This window comes from Nomascus leucogenys, chromosome 11 (genome assembly GCF_006542625.1).
Source record: "Nomascus leucogenys isolate Asia chromosome 11, Asia_NLE_v1, whole genome shotgun sequence".
In the NCBI taxonomy this organism is placed as follows: Eukaryota; Metazoa; Chordata; class Mammalia; order Primates; family Hylobatidae; genus Nomascus; species Nomascus leucogenys.
Window position 1 is genome coordinate 72,331,770 of NC_044391.1, and position 27,168 is coordinate 72,358,937.

The following is a 27,168-nucleotide window of genomic DNA, read 5'->3' on the forward strand; positions in this document are numbered from 1 at the left end:
TGTTAAAAGGAATATCTTTATTGTTTACGACTTTTAGTGAGATCTCTTACTTGCAGCTGAGCAGTTCCTTACTAATGCACTGGTGTGTTTTTTAATTCGGCTCTAGCAGTCAACTCCAAAAGAGACATTCAGTAAGAAACAATGTGGTGTCCATAAAACAAAAAAACAGGCCCGCACCTCAGGAAAAGCACAATATAAGTAAGATTAAGACCACATAAGCCCAAAGTCTGTAGGGATCCACTTATTTGTCAGGTGTATAAAATCCCCAGTGAAAACACCAATGATAAAGATACTATAATCCGCAATCCAAGCCAAATTGCCTTTCTCTTCTGACATAATTTATTATTCACCTTGAAGTTTCATTTTCTACATGGTCCTTAAGTTAAAACATTATTCTTTGAGCCAAATGCAAATGCATTTAATAAATAAATTTGAATGAATGCAGAAAGATTGTTCTTTGGAAACCTTTGGATTGTGCATACACAGCCCTAAGTCTGTGAGGTGGCAGATTAGCGGGGTGGCTGGTGGTGTCTACATTATTCTCGTGTACTTCTTTTAGAAGGAGTATGTGTTTACTCTGTGCATCTCTTCAGAAAGAACACAGGCATTTAACAGGACAGGGAAAGAGCATATTCTAAAAAGAATTGTTTTCCCCTTTGAATAATGACACAAGAGATTTTATTTTTATATATAATTTTATGTAGAAATCAGAATTTTTCTCAGTTTGTCTGTTTGTGTATTTATATCCGGCATTGAAGAAAAGAAACAAACCTACTGCTAATAAAAAAATGTCTCCTTGTGGCTACTGAAACCCACATGTCAACTGCTATAGCTGCCAGCCTACCAGGAATAGCCCCTGCTTCAAACCCCACGAAGCCCATTTACTATTTTAATGACAAGAACTTGCTAATGTGGGCATATGAACTGTATCCTTGGAAAGGAATGCCGTCCATACCAGGAAGTCCTTGAGAAGGCTTGAGTTCTTGCCATAACTAAAAATCCGATGATGCATTACCAATGACTTCATCCCCAAATGAAAGCTAGCAGCCTGCTTCCATAATCCTCGTGGAGAGTTATACCAAGAAAAGACAACTTTGAAAAACATGCAAGAGAGAGGCTTCATTTTCTCTTTTGAATAGAAGAAAGAAACCAGTCTATGTGACTACAGAGGAGGCACCATGCAGGCCCTGGTGTGGGGGCCTGTGTTTCTCCTACAATGCTGACAGCTAGGGATTTACCAGAGACTTAAAAAATGAAAAAAACTGCTAATGGTATATATATATATATATTTTGGTGGGGCTTGTGACTGAGAAATATGGAAACGAATGGTCTCCCCCACATTAGGCTTTTGCATCCCAGCAGTTCTGACACTTCAGACTTCACTGCACGGCCTAGTTTTCCCTTTAAAAGAAGGGAACGGTCCCATTCCAGTTGATGGTGGCCTCGCTCCACTTGGTTCTGATTGCCATCTCCACTGGCGAAAACCGTCGTCTTGGTCCATGTTTCTCTTCCTGTTGGTCTCTTTCCCAGTGATGGGAGTGAGTATCTGAAGAAGGAACAGCCAGCATTTAGACCCAAGCCTATGAACGCCATTCCAGAGGAAACAACCAAAGAAGGACAGAAGGGTGGGTGGACAGGAGTCAGGCTTGGCAAGTTGCCCTCCTACAACTGGTTGAGCAGATGGGGATTCAAGCAGGTAGTGTGTTGAAATGCCCCATACAGAATGAGTCAATGGTAACCTGGGTTGTGCATATTGGGACGTAGCATGTGTGTTGAAACACCCCATACAGAATGAGTCAGTGGTAACCTGGGTTGTTGTGCATAACTATTGATAAGCTATGCAATACGCCTTCCCGTACCATGATGTGACACCTAGAACCAGGTATAGGTTACTAAATATTGTCAGGAAAAAAAAGAGGCCAGGCATGGTGGCTCACGCCTATGGTCCCAGTACTTTGGGGGGGCGAGGCGGGTGGATCATCTGAGGTCAGGAGTTCGAGACCAGCCTGGCCAGCATGGTGAAACCCTGTCTCTACTAAAAATACAAAAAGTTAGCTGGGTGTGGTGGCGGGCGCCTGTAATCCCAGCGGGAGGCTGAAGCACAAGAATCACTTGAACCCGGGAGGTGGAATTTGCAGTAAACCAGGATCACGCCACTGCACTCCAGCCTGGGCGACAGAGTGAGACTCCATCTCCAAACAACCAACCAATCGACCCCACTTCTCAATGCTTTTTAGAATACATTTGCATTTTTGGACGGAGGGCAAGGCATTCTAGTGGGGTAGGCAAGAACTGGGTTTGGGGCTTGAGTTTATCTCATATTAGCCAGGTGACACTTAAGAAGGTACTTAGCATCTATTGCTAAACTTCATTTATTCAATTAGTAACTACTTGTTGGGCACCACAGTTTCCACTTCATAAAAATAGAAATCTAGTACTTACCTCATGTGACCATTGGGAATGTTACGGGTTAATGCCTTTGAGGCTTTCAACACAATGCACAGAACAGAAAGCGAATGATTCTTGTGAGCTAATGAAAAATGTTGCTTTACACAAAGAAGGAAGTTGAGGTAGAAACAATATATTTTAAGGAACATATTGTCAATGTTATACTAAGTTAAGTGGGTTAATATGTATTTCTCATAATTAAAGAAAAAGAATTAAGAGCTGCACAGATAAAATAGTCACTAGATGCTTTTCCACATGTAATAATGGAAGATTACTTAACGCCAGGCTTGTGGTGCAAAGTCAGACATAGTAATGCTCCATAAATGCAGCGAAGGCTATGGATACAAACTCCCAGTTTGTCCAGTGTTAATACCTCGTCCGGGGGTCAATGTTTAAAGACATTTTAAGGTTGGTCTTTTTCCCTCAGGAGTTTATGACCGAAATGATCTGTTCGGTTGTCTGCTTCTCCTGTTGGATTTGAACATCCCTAAATGTTTGTGGAACTTTTTGGAATAAAAGAAACCAGTCTGTGTGACTACAGAGAAGCCACTATGCAGACCTGTGGAAAAACACATTGTTTTCCAGTGTCTAGCCCCGTGCCTGGCACACAGTAGTCCCTCAAAAATGCGTTTTCTGCTCATTTGAACAGAAATTTACTATCAGTTTGGTTACTTACGTCACCGGATGATCATCTGATGTTTGGTTGTGAGATAGCATCAGCCAATTCTTCCCTGGGTTTTCCCAGTTATTTCCTCAGGTATTAACTACCTCATGCTCCAAGATCAAAGGCCCTGGAGAATGGTTTTTGGAAATCTGGCTCCATACCTTTTGTTTTTCTCTCACCTAAAAGTTATTGGTTCCTCTGTGCTATTTCTAACCCCCCTGCTCCTAGGTAAAGCAGGTTTAGAATTCCCACATTGCAATACTTGGGTTTAGGGCCATGGGATTCATGTGTGGGCTTCATTTCAGAAACTGAGCCTAAGCATTTTCCTGCGGAGCTAGCATGAATGTCCACACGGTTGTTAAACGTCGGCAGCCGCATCTCTTTGAGCACATTAAAGTCCACAACACTTGGAGTCTGAAATGCTCACCTATTGTAAGATGCACAAGCTTTTTCTGTGAGGGTTGGCCACTGTAAAAGTACAGATCAAAGAGATGTTCTATTTTCCAGTCTGATAAGAGCCGCCTGTTTGTGCAAAAAAGGATGCTGTAATTTCCATTGATGTTGCACAGCCAAATAGGTAATTTGGGAGTCTTCAGCATGCTGCCCACCTGAAAGAGGGAGGGGAATGCAGATAAATATATAGATTTTGCCACATTGTGACACATCCCGATACATGATCGCGACCAAAAAGCAGCTCTGAGGTTTCTTGTTGCACTTGTCGCTGTGCAGGGCACTGTACATACAGCAAGATTTGAAACGAAGGCTTCGTCATGAATAAATTTGCATTTATGAATGATCTGGTGTAGTGGTGCTGCCATTTTTATCTTAATGGATTATATTAAAATTTTTTTGGTGGCCTCATAGAGGAGGCAAAACAACTTCAGTTTGGTTTTGAGGCGAGGTAAAGAATAAATGTATAAACTAAAATAGGAACGTAGTGGTGGAATAAGAGAACTAATTCTGTGTTTGTCACTGACTAGCATATCTGCTCCCATTCCCAAGATAAGGCAATAATTCATTCAGCAGGTGGTGGTAAGACTTCTGGCAACATCAACTATTTAGAATATAGAAAAAATGATATTTAAGATATATAAAATAGCTTCTGGAAAATAAGGGAAACACACACATCACACATATACACATATATCTACAGGTTAACATGATCAATTGTGAAGATGTTCCTAGACAGCAGCTTGTTAGCTGTTTTTTTCTAAATACCTGTCAATCAATTTAGCCTTGATTTTTTTTTTTTTTATTTTTAAAGACAGGATCTTGCTCTGTCATCCAGGCTATAATGCAGTGGTGTGATCTTGGCTCACTACAGCCTTGACCTCCTGGGCTCAAGTGATCCTCCCACCTCAGCCCCTGGATTAGCTGGGACTACAGGTGGACACCATCATGCCCGACTAATTTTTGTATTTTTTGTTTAGACGGTGTCTTGCCATGTTGCCCAGGCTGGTCTCAAACTCCTGAACACAAGCAATCTACCTGCCTTGGCCTCTCAAATACTGGAATTAATGTACCTGGCCTGGCCTTGAGTTCTTATAGCTAGTGAATGAGATTTGCAAAAACCAGCACGGGGGGGTAGGAGCGGGGAAGGGGATGTAGTAAAAGGGCCGTGGTCCTGCACACTTCTAGTGCGTTCCTATCAGTGATAGCCATCAGTTTGTTTACACAGGCAGGGAAGCACATATTTTTAAAAGCTTTCCATCAAAATTTATTGAAACTGTTTTTAAAAATTTGTTAAATTTATTTCAACTTAAAGAGATAAACATATACACATATATCTACATGGACAAACCCATGATTTTCCTGTGACGCCAAGGAGAATTCCTGAGCCCCTTAGCTTGGCCTTTCTTCCTGTAACTGAAGAAACCAATGTTGCCATTCTATTTCTTTTCTTCTCAGTCCTCAGAGTTGTACTGTTTGTTCAGGAACAAATTCTGTCTTGTGGAAATCCAGCTTTGAAAAATTATCACGTGCTTTATCAACCCAAGGCTAATAACTTGACATTTTGATTTCTCAATAACTCTATTCAAATCTCTTTGTTTCCTTGAGTTTAAATTCTTCAGCTGTGAGTGAGTGGGTGAATCAGAGATGCTTTTATCTGTAAGCGTTTCACTTTTAGCTACCACAGAAAAATTATATTGCTATGCTGAAAAGAAATGACCTCAACTGGTAGTTTACAAAAGAGTGGAAACCTAGCACCCCAATCAGGACATGTTCATAATGGGTGCAGGATTTGTTGGAGTTAGCTCCTCCGGGCTGAATATATTGTGAGCATTTCACATATCAAACACAGGGACCAGTCTGCCCACCGGTTACATCAGAAATAAAACAGTGAAGATGTGCCATTGAAGCAGTAGCATATGTTTTAGTTCCAGATATCCACCACCAGTTTCCAAGTAACTTTGTAACTATTCATTAGTTATAAAATAAGCACTTTCTTTCTTAGGCCTTCTTGCTATGGCACCCTTCTGTATTAAGATGATATGTAATCAAAATATGTTATGCAGGAAGTCATGGAATTATCAAGGTTGAAAAACGTGAATAAAACTAGGAGATTGAGAGCTGTTTGTAGTAAAAGGTAATTCCATTGGAACTTCAAATGGACATTCTGGTCAGTTTTAATTTAATGATATTCCCTGTAAATTAGTCTGGGTAGGTGTAATAGAATATACACATATATGATATTGTTTCACAGAATATTTGTAATGTAGGTGAAATTCACTTGGCACTCGGATAAACATATTCTGCCAGGTGCTGACTGACACACTATTGTTACTTTATGCAGCAATACAACAGTTTTCTTTCCTGAGCTCAAAGCTACTCAAGATTTTGTTCTAGTAGGAAGAAAATGAAGTAGTCAAAATGCAACCACCTTCAACCCCCCAAAAGTGGCCTTACAGAGCTCTCACAGTGAGCAAGCAGAACTTTGCTTGCCCTGAGAGATTCTGATGAAACGGGAAATGTCATGCATGACTGTTGCTGCACTTTGAGTATTAAGAGGCGAGCCTTAAGATTACAGTTGAGAACACATCTGGTTTAAAGTGTGCAAAAAACAAAACAAAGCACCTTCCAACTGAATCCAGCCAGAGATTACATCCCCCTTTCTTCTTGGCACACCGTATAAGCAGTTTGACTGGCATTTTTCGTTTTAAGCATTTGTATTGCTTTTGGATAAAAACAGTTTACCAGCTACTCCCCAAAAGCAGGATTCTAAATATGTTTTATTGGTGAGATTCCATCAATGCTGAATTTGTGCATGTTGCTTCATGTTGCCATGGTAAAAAGGAAATTAAATTGTGATACAGTGGTGCTATAAATAAAATACCTTTCTCCTTAAGTTCACTCATTGTGTAATCAGCCCAGTATTTTCAGCATCACATGCAGCAATCAAGCTTTTCATAACATATATCATTTAAGCCAATGTAAAATTACAAGGACAGCAGGGAGGATGGACAAATTCTACACATCAGAGTGCAAGAATTGAGTCCATGTAATTCTTTTTTTTTTATGCCGTCTAGGACAGTGGCGCTCAGAACATGCCTTTGCATAATGAGCATGATATTGCAAGTCCCAAGGCCCCAGGCTGGTAATCTGAACAAGAGAAAGGTGTTTGAAACGTTGTGCTTTCTTCGCTGATTTCTGGTGACAATTCCTGTGCATAACTGTTAATGGCCTGGCTCTCATCTCTGCCACCTGGAATACATACTTGATGTAACTTCTCTCACTGAGTTTGCAGGTATGTTGTAGAGACAAATTAGTTCATGTTTGCAGGGCGCTGCCTCAGAGACTTAGTGGCAGGGTGCAGTGGGTACTGCTTCACTGGGTACTTCTATAGTTGGATTTCTTCCTATCAGACTCTCTAAAGGGAAAACGTAAAGGGGGAAGAAGGTATGACTGGGATAGTGATGTGTGCTGCCAGGGCTGCCGTAGGAGTAATTCTGGCAAGACCTAAATGGCTTCAGTCCCTGAAAAATCAGAGTGGATTTTTCTTGTCAGTGGCAGGTGTGAAGATAATGTGAACCTCCCAAGGCTTTCCAGATGGTGTTAGACTCAAACTGCTTTATGTTCTCACTTAGGTATTGGAACCTCACACTCAAATCTGTACCTTCAAATAGAAAAGTGACAGGGAGGCTTCAAAATAGTGCCTCATCTTATGGGTAGCTGGCTGTGTTCTGCAGGAACCATCAGTCTGGTGGGCTCTGGGGGCTTGTCATGTCATCTAATGAGAGTACCATCTTTTTTTTTAAAGTCTCACCCACTGGGCTGTGACATTGGGACTGAAAGGCACATGTTTTTGCAATCTCTGCAATTTTATCACAGGGTAATAAGAGATTTACTTAGGGAAGACGGAGGCAGCATTACAGGATGGGTTTCACCTTGACAGCAGAATCTACCTGTCAGGCAGCACGTTGGTTTTCTTCTGAACTAAGAAATCTTCCTTATATTAGGTTTTTATTATCGGTACATAAAAATAACCTTCAGATTTGTTGCACCTACCATAGGCAGGAGCTACTAAATATCCACAAAGCACTTGTATACCTAGTTGGCATTTTCACGGGTCTCATACGGAATCAGAAAGGAAAGGTAGTGGCTGCAGGGGTCTTCAATCCGGTCATACTTAGAGCACTGTCCCAGAAGCACATCATGTTCTTTCTTGAGTGAACTTCTGTTCTGCACTATGTTTCAGTTCTGTGCTAGGATGTTGTGAAATATTAGACTTCTGGGGATAATATAGTCAAATGGTCTTCTGGTTAGCATGTCTCTGAGCACCACTGAGCTTGGTCTCCTAGGGTTAGGGATTTCCATACACCTGACAAGTGCGATTCGCCAAACCAGGAGGTAAAGTGGAGGCAGTTCACCATCAACACAAGCTCACAACCACTCTAACCTAGAAGTCAGTGGATAGAGTTTAGGCTTGTTGAGCACAACTGTCATGCTGTGATTTGCTACCATTTAAATGTTACCAACATGAGTATACCTATAACAGATATTATAGACCATATATCTATATATAGATATAATAGATGATAAAAGTACTGATGATAGAGTATAATTCTAAGAACTGGCATTTCTATATTTACCACTTTCTCAGAAAATAATCAAAGATGATAATGGCAGGCAGCATGGTCCAGTGGACAGAATGTGATCATTGAATGTAGATAGAACTTGATTCATATCCCTGGTTCTGACACTTGCCTAGCTGCTAGCTTTGGGTAAGTCCCCATATCTTTCTTATCTCCGAAATGAATGACCAAGCAATAGACCTTGGGCTTAAAGTAATACTGATTACAACTTGGAGTGGAAGTGGGGATTCAATAAATAAATGAAATGACCCATAAAGGGCCAGGCACACAATAGGTGCTATATGCACAAGGTTATTAGCACAATGAATAAATAAGCTCCATATATACTTGAATATAAATATACTTAAGTATATAAGTATAAATAAACTTGACTATAAATGTACTTCATACATATTTCCTGTATAATGAGCTGATATAAAAAAGCACCTTCAGGTAAAATCATCTTGATATGTATGTTTCTAACATATTCATACATGCCCGGAGTTCAAGTAAGAAAACTAACTGCCAGCCTGTATTTGCTCTTTAATACCTTTTTTTAAAACCAAACTTCAAGTGCATGACAGAGACAACATAATAAACATCCCCAGGGTTTCAGGCCATTAGTGTACAATTTCAGGCAATTTTCACTGAGGGCAGAATTCATAGGTATCTCTCTGGGGAGAGAACACCGAGTCCAAGAAAGAAGAATGAAAAGCCACATTAGTCACTTTTCAAAAAGATGGAAGCATTATAGATCTAATTTCTATGTAGATTTTTAAGCTAGCCTGGGCAGTTTCCATCCTTTGCCCTACTTCCAGTTTGTGAGCAGGCATTTGGGTGATGGTCCTGTGGTCTGGTAAGTTTTGCCCTCTTCCCAGCAGGAAAGCTCTTATTTTTTTACCTTGTGCTGTGGCCTCTTGACTGACTTTAAGGTCCCAGTAAAAATCCACTTTATCATTGGTGGATATTTTAGGCTTTGCAGGTAATTTTCTTTAGAGTATGATTTAGCAGTTCTATTGGTCTGAGCAGACTTGTGTAGAAAGAAATGTGATCCAGAAAAAACAGCAGTGCTGGATCCCTGTGAATTCTTGACTCTCTTTCTGTGGTGGCATATTCTCTGATATAGTCCCTTTTCTCACAACAACTTAGTAGGTATTTCACAAACACCTGTTTAATTTTAACTTAAGATAAAACCTGAAACTTGTTTCCAAAGCCTTGCAACTGTTAAAAAGGAACCGAAAGCTGTCAACCTTTCTAATACTGATTGAAGAAGATATACTCTTTCTTGTAAGTTCAGTTGAAATAGCTAGTTGGCCAATTCTGCACACCACAGATTTAATCAGCTAAGCCTAAAGAGATTTTTTTTTCCTCCTTCCTCTAAAGCAGAGGTTCTCAACTAGGGTCAATTTTGCTCCCCAGGGGAACATTTTGAAATGTCTGGAGACATTTTTATTGCCACACTGGGGACAGTGCTGCTGGTATCTAGTGAGCAGAGGCCAGGAATGCTGCTCAATAGCCTGCAGTGGACAGGACAGCCCTCCACAACAAACAATTAACCACTTCAAAATTTCAGTACTGCAGATGTTGAGAAGCCCTGCTTTGGAACAGAGGTTTCTAATCCTGGTTGCACTTTAGAATCATCTATGGGCTTTAAAAACTTCAGTTGCCCAGATGCTTCCCAGACCAAATGAAGCAGTCTTTGGGTAGTGTTGGCTACGTAATTTGTGGGGCCCAGTGCAAAATGAAAATGTGGGGGCCCTCGTTCAAACATTAACAATTTCAAGACAGTGACACCAGACACTAGAGCATTAAACAAAGTATGGGGCCTTCCAAGTGTGGGGCCCTGTTTGACTACACATGCTTATAAAGCTAACACTGTTCTGGGGGATGACCTGGGCATTGATAGTTGTAAAAGATTTCCAGGTGACTTCAATGTGCAGTCAAGGTTGACATCACTGCTCTCTAGCATTTATTGCCTGTATCCTTCCTGTAGCAATCAGTGTATGTGTGGTCAAGTATGGCTCATCTTTGTAACTGGACACAGAGCCTCCCAATTAGTATTCAGTTAGCATTTAGCTGTGCTGAACGAACATAGCTGAATAAAGCACTATAACATTATGCCTTGTTATCTTCTATTATAAAGTCTTATATGTCTATAGAATATTCTGGCCTTCCAATGAGCTTCAACATCCATGATTTCCTCTGCTCTTTGCGTCAGTCCTTAATCTGATCAGGTTGCAGGGCAGGTGCATGTGAAATGAATGCACCTGTGTTGTAGGTGAGGAAAACAGGCTCAGAGAGGGTAAAACTGGTACAAGTCACATACCTGTGAGTGGCATGGCAAGGCCTCCAGCCAAGCCTGCTGATTTCCAGGCCAGAGTTATTTTGCACATGCTGTAGGAACTTCCTCACCTTTGTGCCAGGTTCCCGTCTGTGCGTGTGTGTGTGGATGCGCGTGCGCGCCCATTGGTGACATGTGGCATGAAAGTGGATGGCACAAGGAGACTTCTACACAAGCAGACTTGCGTAGGGGAAGAAGTGGATGGCACAAAAAACAAATGTTTAATTAAATGTGTATTAGGAAAAAAAATCAACACATCAAGCCCATGGCATCTATTTCTGCTGCAGAAAAGGTTAGAACCACATCTTAAGTGAGTTGTTTGAAAGAACAACATTAAGCAAATAATAGCAGTGGTAGCACAGAGACATGAAAAAGCTTCTGAATTACCTACTCAGATGACTGAAATATGAGAAACGCTGTTTTAAATCTTTCTAGTTTATAGCGAGGATCCAGTGAAATAATCTTATGAAAGAGCTTTTGTAATAACAGACAAAATACTAAAATCATTATTGCATTTCTATGTTGTCACCACTAGAACTTGTTTCCAGTATATCACCCCATTTTCAAACCAAGTCTTGGCATATTACTGGGTTCTCATAGCTATAGAATGTTAAACCACGGACACCAAGTGACCACACATGGTTGAAAGAACAGAAAAGTATGTAAAATGAAATCTATAAATCCTCTATTTCTGGCTTAGTTTTACTCTTCATTATAGGAGTCAAATTTTAAGATGAATTCCCAAATTATCTGGAAAAAGTAATTAGGAGCTTTATAATGATAAACAATTATCTGTCCAAGGTGTATTCAAAGTATAGTCTTTCACACCCACACAATAGAACTCTTTGCAGCGTCTAAATATAATGAGAGGCCAGGCAGTGGCTCACACCTGTAATCCCAGCACTTTGGGAGGCCGAGATGGGTGGATAAATTGAGATCAGGAGTTTGAGACCAGCCTGGCCAAAATGGCGAAAATTCTATCTCTACTAAAAATACAAAAATTAGCTGGCCATGGTGGTGTACATCTGTAATCCCAGCTACTCGTGAGGCTGAGGCAGGAGAATTGCCTGAACCCAGGAGGCAGAGGTTGCAGTGAGCTGAGATGGCACCATTGCACTCCAGCCTGGGTGACACAGTGAACTCTGTCTCAAAAATAAATAAATAGAGGGTCATATACTCATATTTGATATTAAATGAGATATTTCTGTTAAACGAGAAAAGCAGGTTTCGGAAGAGTAGAATAAGACATATTGATATGGCTGAGCACAGTGCCTCACACACCTGTAATCCCACCACTTTGGGAGGCTGAAGCAGGAGAATTACTTGAACCCAGGAGTTCAAGACCAGCCTGGGCAACACAGTGAGACCCCTGTCTCTGTTAAAAAAAAAAAAAAAAAGACACATTGATGTGAGAAAGAAAGAGTATTTCTGAAAAGCGTTCCTGAAAAGATTGACCCCTAGGTAATGAAATTTGTTTTACTTCTTTTACTTTTACCTTGTCTATCACTTCGCATTTTTCTATGATGAGCAAAGAATACAAACTCAAGGAATAATACGCAAACTTTTAAAGCACACTTGTACACAAAATATGCCAATTCTGCTATAGTCAGACACTATTTTTTTTATGGCATCAGACATATGTATGTGTTGCAAGATGCTGGTTTCATGATAACATAGTAGCTGGAGACAATAGTAGAGGGACAGATGAAGCCCTATATACATGAAAGGCATTTTGAGTGGGAACCAGGAGGGCTGGAGGACAGGACAGACGCTGAGCAGCGAGGCCCTGTTTGCTGCTGGTATTTGGGAGAGGTGGTTGGCAGGCTTGTGGGGGTTTACATCCTCCATCAAATTGAATGACATCCGAACTGGTTTCAAGGCCATTCCAGAAAAGTGTTGTTACAGAGTCTGCCTCATCTTCCCTGGGTTTTAGGATGAAATTTTTGTGAAATATCACAGAAGCAGCTTTGATTTGTGGTTTGATGGGTATATTTGCTTTGTCACTCTTCTTCTGTTTGTTTTCGCAGAATCACATCTTACTTAATTCCCTGGTTGTGCTTTTCAACAGGACATTTTACTTTCTGGTTGTCAGAAGTTATAAATCCCCTGAGCTGGAAAGCTTTTTGACAGGAGTTTCAAACGTAGGGGCCCCCTTTTTTTCCCAGTGTTTTTTTTTAAGCTTTGAGCAATATGTAGGCTGTGTGCATTCATTTGCATAAATGAAGGATTGGGAGGACACCCATCAACTGCTAACAGTATTTATTTCTGTCAAGGGGGTGTGTAGCCACATGGGGATGACACAGGACTTTTCCTTTGTGTGTGTGTGTGTGTGTGTGTGTGTGTGTGTGTGTATATATATTTGTCAACCTCATTAAACAGGGATATCTGTATATTTCAAATATTGCTTTAAAAATGTATGTATTACTTTTATTACCTATTTTTATATACATAAAAATATGTAAAATAAAATATGAAGCAAGTAGACTGGGATATTTCCATCTGTGGAAATTTCCCTGAATGTCTGTGTGTGGCAGGAGGGAGGTACACAGGCAGACAGTAAGGGAGAAAGTAGGCTCAGGTTTGAATTGCCTAAATAGACAGACTTTTAAACTGTTAAAATATTGACATTCTGGTTGTGTGGTTGAGGACTGGAATGCACTCGCCTGTGAGAGTCTGTCATCTTCCGAGGCATCCTTACCCCACTGCAAATAGCCGACGTCACTGCGGGTCAGGACTCCATGTAGTGTTTCCTGAGACTTTCCTTCCTCACAGCCATTGAAGACATTGGGACTTGCTCTTCCAGTTAAAATCATGTTCAGAACTGCCTAGAGAGCATATTTGACAGATATTTATATTTTAGATAGCAATGAAACAATAACTTAATTTTTTCTCTTAAAAATCATTAAAAATTATTTTTAGTGAAAATGAAATCACATGATACATATTTCAGGAAAAGTATGTCCTAAATATTTGGTAGAGTTAAAACAATCATTTATTAGCTTTTTTTCTTAAACCTTACGCCATAACTCCCTCTGTACCCCACTCTGATCTTACTGCCCTTCCTCCTTTAATAGTTCTTTTAAACGTTGTTTTCCATGGTTGTGATTTAAGAAGCATGAAGCTAAGATGTTTTTATAGCACTTCTTTTTTCAGTTATTAGGGATTCCTGGTGGGTCTTGTCAAGATATTTTCTACTGTTGCTAGGATCTCAGAGATGAAGGGCTCTCGGAGGTAAACTAGGGAGGACTGTTATGAAAATTAGATGGTAGATTTTGATGCAACCCAGGGTAGTGTCTTCATACTCCTTCAAAGATAACTGGATTGCTCTTTACTTAAGGAGAGAATATATTTAATTAGAAAACAATCCTAATTCAGATTGTTTTTCTTTTTTTTCTTTTTCAAACTCTACATGTGGCATTCAACTAATTCAGATTCTACAATAGAAAGGCAGAGTCTTCCAGCTCACCTGCCTGCACAGGAAGCCTCCAGCATTTGGTTGTAGCAGCTGAGTGGTGGTGACATCTAGGTCCATTTGAAGCCTGCAGAATGGGAGAAGCCATCAGCATCCAGTCAGAGACAATGAGCGCACCGGGAGCTTGCAGTTTCTTTTCCCCCAAAACACAAAGCAGCAGTAACACGGGCTCTCCTAGTCACTGTTTCTCACTTGCACTTTTCCATCTCTCACAGGGAAAGCCTCTAGGTCTGGGGTTGCAGAGGTGGATGCAATTGGGGGAAGTGAGTAATAAGTGGTAAGGGAGAAGGTGCAGATGTCTCAAATGTTAGAATCCCTGTGTGTGTGCTCTGGGTGGATGCTGGGCTCAGTAGAGAAGCTCTTTGTTCTATGTGACAAGGAATGCACTTGGCTCAGGGTGGTGACACATGACCACACCAGAGAGTGCTGGTTCAAGGCAGATCTCAACAGATTGTCCAAATGGAAAACACCACTGTGGCCATTTCTTGGCTGCAGAAGGGCAGCTTCCACTGTTATGTCAGGGGCCATGGTCTCACCCTTGACAATATAAGGTCAAGGTGGAATGTGGCTCCTGCTGTCACTTAGGGGGAATTGCTGCATACTAGTATATGAACTGTATGTGCTCTTGAACAAATCTATTCATGGAACTGGAGCTTATGTCCTTCTGTGAATGAGACTTAAAGACTTGGGTCAAGCATGGTGAGTACCGTCGTGGCATCAGATACAACTCAGGATAATGCTTCTCAAAGGGTGGTATGATAGACTTGAACATTTTAGAATTTTAATAATGTTGTATTTATTTTAATACATTTATCTTTAGCATAGTACATGATTTAAAGAACATTAACGTTTAGGAAGAGGTTGATATTTAAATGTGTATTGATTTTCTTTGTAATGTTAAGTGAATGATAACATACAGCGTAAAAATGTGATGGTGGTATATGAAAAGACAAGCTTCAGGACCACTGCTGCAGGGCTTGTAATTCTTCCCTCCTGAGAGCCCTCTATTTCTGACTCTCCTTTCTTTCAAGGTTCAGAAGAAAGTCCATTTCTTTCCTGAAGCCTTCCCTGACCACCCTGTCAGCAGAGGCCCCTTCCTCCTCTGGAGCCCACTGAGACTCATTCTCTTTACATCTCATTTGGCACATCAGGTACCTCCTGGGACTTGCCCAGCATCTCTGTGTACACCCCTTGTCTTTTCCAGCCTGGACTCTGCAGGAGGACAGGGCCATATCTTCTCTTCTTTGTACTTTCCACTGTGCCAAGAACAGAGCTTTGCATATCGTAGAGGCAAAATGCATATTTGAGGATATACTTTATCATAGATCTAAATAATAAAATGTATTTATTTATGAAACTTGTACAAACAAGCTTTGGTGTTGTCCACCAATATTTATAGCCACAAGAAGGAGGAACCTACTAGGGTACTATAAGAACAGATTCAAACTTGACTGACGACATCCACTTGCCCATTAAGATGGCCAAACCAACTGTAGGAAAGTACGTGTCAACAAAAGAGAATCTACTAGAAAAAAAACATTGCATTCATGTTTCCAATATGGAGATTTTTCAACACAAAGAGTACATTGTTTATGTGACCCCAATCCTATAGAAATTACCTGTGTAAACATCTGTAGAATTTACCTTTCAAATGTTCTGGAGAAGATCAGGCTGTACAGAAACAGGATGACACCATGGCTTCCTTCCCCTCTGAACTGTTTGGAAAAGAAAAGAAAAGAAAAACATGTTGGTCTAAAAGCAACACAGACGCATATATCTGTGAGTATGAATTCAAAGATTTACAGGCTGAGAGAACTTTTTCCCCCTGGCTGCCAAAAGGAATGAGCTCCTCTGCCTCCCTAAGTCTTCCTACTCTAAAATTTATTCTCTTTCCCTGCTTCATGCCTGTCAATGGTGCAGTCATTCTCTTGGCCCTCACCTTATCTTTTTGTCCTGCACTTCTACCATGTGATTCTCTTCAAACCTTGGCCAAGGTGTAGTATGTCCTTTCTAGCCCACTTCACTGCTGCTCTTTGCTGCCCTTGGCTGCCCTCTCCTTATCCAGCCTCTTCTCTCCTCATGTCCTTCCTCATTGCCCCATTAAACTGAGGGAGAGCAGAGAGGCTTTGTAGAACTCGCTTTGGAGTTATACACCTCGGTTCTACTGCTTTCTAACTTCTACTTACTAACTTCTTTGAGTTTCAATCTAATCCACAATCACAGATAAAAAGAATCTTTCTCCAGGTTTATTGCAAAAGTTAAATGAAGTAATTAATTATTTGAACCTTCCTTGGTTCTTGGAATTTGCTAGATCCACAGCAAAATTAATATGTGTCCCTCTCTAATGCAACTCTCCTCTGCCTTTTCTTTGACAGGTTTCTTTTCTGCTTAGAATTTGCTGAAGGTGACTTGCAATCTCTAGGATCAATTCTAAACTATCTAATAAACATTCAGGGCTTCTCATCAGTTGGCTTTATTTAGCTTGATGTCAACACTCTACTTGCTGACAAGTAGAGTAGCTTCCCTGGCTGGCTTTCTAGGTGCAGAGTTAAAACATCTTTAAAGTCTTCTTTAGGGAGACTTTTGCTAAAATGCATATGCTTTTCCCTTTATGGATTAATTTATCCATTTTGCTATGTGTGACCTGACAGGGGCCAGGGCCCTCAGGTAGCAGAATAAGTTCCAGTGCCATAGGAGCCAGACAGGTACTGAAATGAGTGAGAGAAATGGGGAGGGGTGGGGCCTGATGCAAACAGATGCTTTTATATATAGGTTTCCTATTGCTGCTGCAACAAAGTGCCACAGGCTTGGTGGTTTAAAACAACACGAATTTATTATCTCACAGTTCTGGAAGTTAAAAGTCCAATATGGGTCTCACTGTGCTAAAATCAAAGTGCTCACAAACCTGTGTTCCTTCTGGAAGCTTTTGGGGTAATTCTGTTTCCTTTCCTTTTCCAGCTTCTAGAAGCCATCCTCATTCCTTGGCTAGTGGCCCCACATCACATAACCCTCCTCCTTCTGCTTCACTGGTCACATTTCTCTGACTCTCCTGCCTCCCCCTTTCCCTTATAAAGGCCCTTTCGATTAATTGAGCCCATCTGGATAATCCAGGATAATGTCCCCCATCCCCTCTCAAGATCTTTAACTTGATCATCTGCAAATCCCTTCAATCAGTTAGGTAACATACAGTAGTCTCCCTTATCCATGGGTGATAAGTTCCATTATCCAGTGGATGCCTGAAACTACTGATAGTACCAAATCCTGTATACATGATGTTTCTTCCTATATATACATACCTATGAAAAAGTTTACATTAGGCACAGTAATAGATTAACAACAATAATAATAGTGTGGAACATTTACAGCACTATACCGGGAGCACTATTCTTGTGTTTGGGTGTCATTATTAAGTAAAATAAGGGTTACTGGAACACAGGCATTGAAATACCACAATGTGACTGTCTGATAATAGAGAAGGCTACTGAGTGAGTGACTAATGGGTATGGAGCATCTACAGTGCGGATCCACTGGACAAAGGGATTATTCATGTCCCAGGTGGGATGGAGTGAGATGGTGAGATATTCCATCACACTGCTCAGAATAGCATGCAATTTAAAATGTATGAATTGCTTATTTCTGGAATTTTCTATTTAATATTTTTGGACCATAGTTGACCAGGGTAACGGAACCAGCAGAAAGCAAAACCAAGAATAAAGAGGGACTACTGTATTAATGTGTTTCTGGGATTAGGATGTGGACATCAGTCTATCAAAACTTGTCTAATGAGGGTAGCTGCCTCTTATGTCAGCTAATTGAGGACATGCAAGAATATAGGCCCTGTGTAGCCAGATTTTCTGATTTTTTGATAAAAGCCAAAAATCTAGGTTTTTATGTGGAATTTCCTGAATACTTCTGATTCACTGATTCAAATTTGTAAAAAACAACACTGTAGGCTAATGCTGCAGATCTCATATGACAGGTGTGTTTGTTTCCTGGGGTTGCCATAAAAGATTACAGAAAATCGAATGGTTTAAAACAATAGGAATGTATTATCTCACAGTTGGGGAAGCTAGAAGTCTGAAATCAAGGTGTAAGAGTAGGGCCATGGCCAGGCGCGGTGGCTCACGCCTGTAATCCCAGCACTTTGGGAGGCCGAGGCAGGCGGATCACGAGGTCAGGAGATTGAGACCATCCTGGCTAACATGGTGAAACCCCGTCTCTACTAAAAATACAAAAAATTAGCCGGGCATGGTGGCGGGCACCTGTAGTCCCAGCTACTCGGAGGCTGAGGCAGAAGAATGGCATGAACCCGGAAGGCAGAGGTTGCAGTGAGCCGAGATGGCACCACTGTACTCCAGCCTGGGCGCCGGAGCAAGACTCCGTCTCAAAAAAAAAAAAAAAAAAAAGAGTAGGGCCATGCTCTCTCTGAAGGCCCTCGGGGAGAATCCTTCCTTGCATATTCCTGGTTTCTGGTGGTTGCCGGCATTCCTTGGCTTGGAGAAGCATCACTCTGGTGTCAGCTTCCATTATCACGTGGTGTTCTTCCTGTGTGTCTGTGTTCAAATTTTTCCTTCTCTTATAAAGATACCAGCCACTGGATTAGGGCCCAACCTAACTGAGTATGGCCTCATCTCAACTTGATTACATCTAAAAGACTTTATTTTCAATAAGATTCATATTCACAGGTACCAGGGGAGGGGGTTAGAACTTCAACATATCATTTTAGAGGGACACAGTTCAACCCATAACAAAAGATCTGCTGCTCACATGTAGCCCTCAGACCTCCAGCTTGAGATCTCCGCCAAATGGAATGAGACACAGGATTGATGCATTTTGATAGTTGATGGGGGGTTGGTAAAGTTCTGGATGGGGTGCTGATCACAATGTGCAACCCCATCTCGGGGAGGTCCTTGAGAGGAATATATATACACCATCAAGCTCCCCTCACTCAGGAAATGGCACCAGCCCTTCCCTAGTGTGGCTAAGGTAATGTTTAGCTCTCATGCCAAGCCCACCTGTGTTGCAGAGTCCACTTCTGTGTAGGGCCTTGATTATTCCAGCTTAACCCTTAGTCTTTGACTGGGGAAGCCTGTGTATAGCTTCAGCTCTGATCCTCTGATCTCAACCGTGGCTACATTTAAGAATTTCTTGCAGATATGTGTGGGTGGAGGGGGTTCTTCCTATGGAATCAGACTCTCCCAGATTTGAGTGGAGATGGAAGACAGGGAGGGAGGGGTTTGCCTCTTTTTGCTGAAAGGGTCATTTCTTAAATGGGTCCTCTATATCTGTGTAATCCCATTCAATGTCTCCTGCCCACAACAAAGAATCCCTAAGCAGGCTTCTAGCTCAACATTTCACGTCAGGTACTTAAAATCTATCATACAGATTTTACTAGGTTCATATTGCCGCTGTAACAAATTACCATAAATTTAATAGCTTAAACACTATAGATTTATGATCTTACAGTTCTAGAAGTCAGAAGTCTGAAATGGGTTTTAATGAGCTAAAATCAAGATGTCAGCAGGGCAGCTTTCCTTCTAGCAATGCTGGAAAAGAATCTGTTTCCTAGTCCTTACCAGTTTCTAAAGGCCCTGCCCACATTCCTTGGTTCATGGCTCTTCTTTTCCATCATGGAAGCGGATCCAAGCCCGCAAGGGCAGGGGGGCACTCTTCTCCTATCACTTCTCTCTGACTTCCTCTTTTGCTTCCTCTTCCATATTACTGACCCTTGTGATTCCACTGGGCCCACCTGGGTCATCCAGGATCCTTCCCCTATTTTAAAGTCAGCTGACTAACAACCTTAATATCCCTTTGCCATATAATGTACCATATTCACAAGTTCCAGGTATAGAGTTTGGATTCCTTTGGGGGACTAGTCCTCTGCCTATCACACAAGTTAACAACAGACCTTGTTAACTCATTCAACAGAAATGAGATCACATTTCCCTGCTCCATGCAATTAACAGTCGTATCACTTCACGGTTATCCTGCTAATTTCCCTCTGCTTTCACATTGTAGGTTTCTGATTTTTCGGAAACCAAGCTTTTCTTTCTCCACAAAAGTTTCTTAAAAATGTCTTCCATTTTCTACCATCACCGCACCCTTCTTTGTCCGCTTTCCACCCTGGGGGTAGGGAAGAATCATTGCAGTGGAGGACATTGTCTGGAAGGTGCTGATAGACGAGGTGAAACAGGACCACCTTTTCAAGAAGCCAATTACTTGGAGTCCATGTGAATGGTCATTTTGGCAGCTTAGACAAGAACCTTATTTTATTTTATTTTTTCACTATTTTGTTTTTTATTCATTAATGAGACAGGACTGCTTGCCACAAAAGAAATACTGGTATATACTCTCTAAAGGATTATTCTCTGGTCTTGATTAACCAAAGAAAAAGATGCATTTGTGAGTGGGTCTGTGTGTGATCTGGCCTCTTTCTAGGTTGTGAGGAGGAAGAGGCAGATCTTTTTTGTTCTCTCATTCTGCCCTTCCTTAGCCCTCAAAATGACCTGGTTTTCTTAACAGGCATCATTAGAAATAGACTTTATGAAAGGAAGAAGATCCCTGTAAGATCAGTCAACATAAAGGAATTATCTCAACACTTAAACACTTACACATTGTAAGTGATCATAGATGAATTTCTCAGCGGCTTCTTTCTCTAAAAATTCAAACAGCTGGAGCTATAAATCAGGAACAGAAGATAAAAATGAAAAGGAAGATGAAAGCTACATCTAAGAGATGTCAACTCACTGTTATTACTGCAAGTGGGTTTTTTGTTTCATTGCATAATCACATTACTAAAAACTGACATATTATCTTACGCAAGGCCACGCAAAACATACACAGTGAAACTGGGTAGCTACCAGCTTCTACATTCCTCAGTTTAAAATCATGTAATATCTTGAGCAGTAAAACTAGAAAGAGATTTTTTCCTAATAGGTGAAATTTAACTGTCTTTCAGACAGTGGATATGGAAATATCATTTATGATTATTTCAGATGGGAGATATTCTTGATCCTGGTGAATTCCATAAGCAGGAATTTACAACAGGACTCTCTGTTGTGTCTGCTTGGATCACTTACAGCCCTTGATACCTGCCTCTTTGGAAGGCACCTCCGATCACATCAGGAGCATGGATGCGGCCCCACCTGCATATCCATGCTAAGTCTATTACATGCTCAGGCTTCACTGGCCTTTCGTCTGCCAGGACAGGGAGGACTGCACTTACTCGCTCAGTGAAATTGTCCACAGAGTAGTCCGGAGTCGACGCAACATAAATGTCCTCAGTGACAAGACAGATGGTGGCCTTCTGAGCTGCTCCTGCAGCCCATAGGATGCCAGCAAGCGCCGCAGCCAGGGCTAGCTCCTGCTCCTTCCTGCTTATTTCACGTAAGCTATAATGCAGAAGGCAGGAGTAGGAAACCATTGGAATGAACATCACCTAGCCACAGAGATATGAAGTAATTTGCTCCTGGTCATTCACCTTCAAAGTCAGAGAGCAGCGATTTACACCCAGCTCACCTGGCTCCAAAGTTCCTGCCCTTGACTTTTATACTGCATTGAATACACTGAGGGTCTGTCTAGCCTTCCCAAGAAGTGGGAGCCAGTCTTTACACAGTGGGAGACCTTTACTTTGCTTATTTCCTAAATACTTCACATTGAGAACTGCAGTCTTTATAAAGAAACGCGTGATAAAGATTTATTAATTAACTCAGCAATGATTTATACAATCCCTGTAGCTCTGTGGTGATACAAAAACGAGTAACAAAAGGTCAGGCACCGTGGCTCATGCCTGTAATCTCAGTACTTTGGGATGCTGAGGCAGGTGGATAACTTGAGGTCAGGAGTTCAAGAGCAGCCTGGCCAACATGGCGAAACCCCGTCTCTACTTAAAATACAAAAATTAGCCGGGCATGGTGGCAGGCGCCTGTAGTCCTAGCTACTTGGGAGGCTGAGGCAGGAGAATGGTTTGAACCGGGAGTCAGAGGTTGCAGTGAGCCGAGACCATGCCATTGTACTCCAGCCTGGGTGACAGAGTGAGACTCCATCTCAAAAAAAAGAAAAGAAAAAAAAAGTCAAGGAGCCTAATACTCCAAAACCATATTGCAAGATAGAATGAGAATAACAGAGTGCTATGAGAAAACACGGGAAGTAGAGACACTTTGTGACTGGGGGGCTCAGGAAGGCTTCGTGCAGCGTGTCTACAGACATAGTTACTTGTTCACATTTATTTAATATTTGCCATAGGCCAAGTACAGTGCTGCGCTAAGTGCATTACCTTTATGTGGCAAATGTGTGTGTTCCATTTGAATTCCCTGTGATCCATTTTACTTAGGAGATGGACTCATCCTCCAGCTACTTTGGGTACTGTGGCTCCCATTTTTCTCCTTTCTCCGAAGGATTGAAGCCACCTTGCCCAGAAGTGACCAGGAGTTATGCCTCCTCCCTAAGGATGGCCCACAGCCAGTGCCTCATTGGAGCAAGAGGTACAGAAGGCCTGCTCCCTCATCTGAAGATGGGGCAGGCTCTGCAATGCAATCCATGCACCCGAGCTCCCATGGCATCAGACTGACATTGCTGGAAGCCACAGTCTTCCTCAGCTTCTCCTTCCCTGTCCTGGTTCCCTCACTCCCTTATGGTTTTCTCCTGAGGGCACTCCCTTAATAAATCACTTGCGTCAAGAATCCACATCATGGGCTCTGCTTCTAGGGAAACTGGCAGTTCACAATCCTAGAATATATTATACATTTAGTTCCTCTTTGGGGGTAATAACTTTACCTGCCTGAGGGCAGAAGTATTTATATTTCCTCTAATATTTAGCATAGGGCTTTGCACATGATAGGGGTTTGTTAACTTCTAAGAATAAAGTAATTTGAATAAACTTGAGCTGATCTTTAAAAATAGGCAAAAACCAGATATCATACCTTATCAGCCTGGTTAAATAGGAGGATTGGCCGGGTGCAATGGCTCACGACTGTAATCTCAGCACTTTGGGAGGCCGAGGCAGGCGGATCACCTGAGGTCAGGAGTTCGAGACCAGCCTGGCCAACATGGTGAACCCCTATCTCTACTAAAAAAAAAAAAAAAAAAAAATACAAAAAATTAGCCGGGCGTAATCACAGCAACTCGAGAGGCTGAGGCAGGAGAATCACTTGAACCTGGGAGGTGGAGGTTGCAGTGAGCCGAGATCATGCCATTGCACTCCAACCTGGGGGACAAGAGTGAGACTTCGTTGCAGGAAAAAAAAAAAAAAAAAAAAAATGGAGGATTGATCATTTATCGGGTTTTTATATCACCCCTTTGTTCCTCCCTAATTATTAGGTTAGCGCTTTCCATCAAATATGGACAAGTAGGCCCACCTGAGACCTGGTGCTTAATTCTACCTGACAGAGTGGTCTGCAGTAGAGCATAAAACCTGTCAACATTATCCCTGCAACTGAACATTCAGAATGACTCCAGCAGAGCCCTTCCCAGTGGCAGAATCCAGCCTCTCTGGGACAGACAGGGCCATTTCTGTCTTAGGAGGTGGATTTCCTTTCTGAGACAACCTGAATTTTTCAGTTAAAATTATTTAGCATATCAAGATTCTAGTGACATAGGTAATTCAAGCACTTCTCACAGTCCTCTTACTTGCCAAGGTTACAGTCTTTTCCTTTCCTGGTAAACAACAAGTATTTGATGATGGATCCTTGCACAGCCATCTGAATGCTTCGGGCCCCTCCCTGAAATGAGGAGAATGAATGACGAGGTGAAGAACTCTTGGAAATTAATGTTATCTATTCTTCTCTGCAGGCTTTTCCCTCCTGGTATCCCCCAGAGCTTTGCGAAGGGACACCATGCTATATTTGTGCCACTCCTCCCTGCGGCCGTGGCTGGTGCTGTGGCTGGGCTGGATTCTGCAATGCCTAGCATCTTTGTGGAGACCTGTGGACTGGTGACTGGGGATGTATGGCTTCCTCCATCTTGCCTTCACCATGTCCCTGCTTCATATCAGTTTTTTTTGGAGGGGGCGGTGGGGGGCGTGCAGTCTTGCTCTGTCTCCCAGGCTGGAGTGCAGTGGCCTGCCCTCATCTCACTGCAACTTCTGCCACCTGGGTTCAAGCAATTCTCCTACCTTAGCCTCCTGAGTAGCTAGGATTACAGGTGTGCGCCACCACACCCAGCTAATTTTTGTATTTTTAGAAGAGAGGGTTTCACCATGTTGGCCAGACTGGTCTCGAACTCCTGACTTCAGGTGATCCACCTGCCTCAGCCTCCCAAACAGCAGGGATTACAGGTGTAAGCCACTGCACCCAACCCGTATCAGATTTTTAGATTTGTTACAAAGTAATTTTAAATAGTCTATTATCATTTAAGATTAAACTTTACATTATAAATATATTTCTACATATGATTATAATGAAAACATGCATTTACATGGATGTGGACAGGAAGGATATATGGATAAGGAACATGGGAATAAGGTTTTTTAAAATTATGAACTGGCTATTACCTTTCCCACTTCCAGAGTGAAAGCTAGTTCAGAAGAAGGATCATGGAACCTGAAATAGGCCTTTTTCCAGTTATAGCTGAAGACATGGACTGTGTTTCCAAACAGGATCTGCCGCAGCTTCTGAAAAAAGGGGAAAGAAATGATTCAACCAAAGAGAATTCTTCCTAGACATATTCCTCATGGTGAAGCCAAGGAGGTGGGCCTCATTGCCTTCTACAGTCAGGCTTACATATTACTCTAGTCCCCGATTTTAATTGTCTGAACTCCTGAGCAGAAGATGTCTAGACAACATTTGTCCCTCGTGTCTCTCCTTCCTTTGCCAGGCGTCTACCTTGTAGTTCACCGTGGCTGCTCTGTGTTTACAGCTCTTCCCCCATACCCATGACTTGTAACCCTTGCCTCTCCCATCTTTGGGCTTTTGTCTCTCACTCCAGAAAAAAGGAACAGTCAGGATCTCATGTTTCCAGCCTGGTACAGTAGCAATTTAAACAAGAATTCTCTCTGTCCCAGGGTCTTTGAGGTTTTCCTACACTCTGCAGCACGTTGAGATTCAAGAGGATGTGTTACAGCTTCCCAGAAAAATGGGAACAAAACTTTTTATAAACCAAGTGTATGAAAAAAGGGAATCTATTCAAAATCAAAGACTGATTGATCATTTAGCATGTACTAGGTCTTGTGTGGGATATAGTTATATAAAAAGTCTAATACCCCACAGCTATGTACAAGACAGAACATGTGACTTTCCATAAGATAAGTAAAAAGTACTATGAGAAAACAGAGGGAGGAGAGAGAACTTCTGACTGAAGTACTCAGGAAGGCTTCATGGAAGAACTGGCATTTGAACGAGGCTGGTCAATGGCATCTAGCATTTACTGAGCATTTTCTATGAACCAGGCACTGGGATAAGGGCTTCCCATTTATTCCCTTCATTTAATTTTATGAAGTAGGTGCTATTATCCAGCTTTTATCCAGATGAGGGAACCGAAGCCCAAATAAGTTAGAGTATTTGCCTTTGTTCACCCAGTTAGTAGACTCAGCTGGATTTTTACCCATTCCCTTAATACCTGCCCTACTTTAATCATGTAAGTGTCATCTTTATGATTTCTATCATTTTTGTGTACCAACCATTACCTAATTAATACTTCAGGAGGCTGAAGATAGGGCCCCAATCTGTTCTAGCTTGTAGGATTTCTGCTGAGAAATCTGCTGTTAATATGATAGGTTTTCCTTCATAGGTTACTTGGTACTTTGGTCTCACAGCTCTTTTTTTTGTTTTGTTTTGTTTTGAGACAGAGTCTCGCTCTGCTGCCCAGGCTGGAGTATGGTGTCACGATCTTGGCTCACTGCAACCTCAGCCTCTGGGTTCAAGTGATTCTCCTGCCTCAGTCTCCTGACTGAAACACACCTGGCTCGTTTTGTGTTTTTAGCAGAGACAGGGTTTCACCCTGTTGGCCAGCCTGTTCTTGAACTACTGACCTCAGGTGATCTGCCCGTCTTGGCCTCCCAAAGTGCTGGGATTACAGGCAGGAGCCACGACACCTGACCTTGTCTCACAGCTCTTAAGATTCTTTCCTTCATCTTAACTTTAGATAACCTGATGACAATGTGCCTAGGTGATGATTTTTTTGCAATGAATTTCCCAGGTGTTTGTGCTTCTTGTATTTGGATGTCTAGGTCTCTAGCAAGGCTGGGGAAGTTTTCCCCTATTATTCTCCCAAATACATTTTCCAAACTTTTAGATTCCTCTTCTTGTTGATTATTCTTAGAATAATAGAAGAATGCTGATTATTCTTAGGCTTGGTCATTTAACATAATCCCAGACTTCTTGGAGGCTTTGTTCATATTTTCGGATTCTTTTTTCTTTGTCTTTGTTGAACTGGGTTAATTTGAAGACCTTGTCTTCGAGCGCCTAATTTCTTTCTTCTACTAGTTCAATTCTGTTGCTGAGACTTTCCAGAGCATTTTGCATTTCTAGAAGTGTGTCCATTGTTTCTTGAAGTTTTGATTGTTTTTTATTTATGTTATCTATTTCCTTGAATATTTCTCCCTTCACTTCTTGTATCATTTTTTGGACTTCCTTATATTGGGCTTCGCCTTTTCCTGGTGCCTCCCTGATTAGCTTAATAACCAACTTCCTGAATCCTTTTTCAGGTAAATGAGGGATTTATTCTCAGTTTGGGTCCATTGCTGGTGAGCTAGTGTAATTTTTTTGGCGGGGGCATTAAAAAACCTTGTTTTGCCATATTACCAGAGTTGTTTTTCTTATTCTTTCTCATTTGGGTAGGCTCTGTCAGAAGGAAGGTCTAGGGCCGAAGGCTGTGGTTCAGATTCTTTTGTCCCACAGGGTGTTCCCTTGATACAGTACTCTCCCCTTTTCCTATGGATGTGGCTTCCTGAGAGCTGTAGTGATTGTTATCTCTCTTCTGGATCTAGCCACCCAGCAAGTCTACCAGGCTCCTGGCCAGTATTGAGGGTTGCCTGCACAAAAGTCCTGTGATGTGAACCGTCTGTGAGTGTCTCAGCCATGGATACCAGCACCTGTTCTGGTGGAGGTGGCAGGGGGGTGAAATCTATCTAATTAATACTTTTCACTAGCTTGGGACACATTTTGTAACTTAGAAACTATTTAAGAAGGACACTTTATATAACTTCCTTAAATGGAAATCAAAATCATTTGCCACA

At 41.7% G+C, this 27,168-nt stretch overlaps 1 protein-coding gene across 1 annotated transcript in view; it reads right to left on the bottom strand.

Moving 5' to 3' along the window:
* Window positions 1-732: 732 nt before the first annotated feature.
* Window positions 733-27,168, bottom strand: part of MINDY4B (MINDY family member 4B) — a 34,938-nt gene continuing 8,502 nt past the window's right edge. The window contains exons 4-12 of the mRNA XM_030822718.1: window positions 24,487-24,606; window positions 23,625-23,716; window positions 21,223-21,388; window positions 20,609-20,674; window positions 15,642-15,712; window positions 13,992-14,064; window positions 13,189-13,350; window positions 3,540-3,720; window positions 733-1,546 (exon numbers count right to left, since the gene is read on the bottom strand). Coding sequence (XP_030678578.1) covers window positions 1,404-1,546; window positions 3,540-3,720; window positions 13,189-13,350; window positions 13,992-14,064; window positions 15,642-15,712; window positions 20,609-20,674; window positions 21,223-21,388; window positions 23,625-23,716; window positions 24,487-24,606 — 1,074 coding nt within the window. The 3' untranslated portion in view covers window positions 733-1,403. The remainder of the gene's footprint in view (window positions 1,547-3,539; window positions 3,721-13,188; window positions 13,351-13,991; window positions 14,065-15,641; window positions 15,713-20,608; window positions 20,675-21,222; window positions 21,389-23,624; window positions 23,717-24,486; window positions 24,607-27,168) is intronic.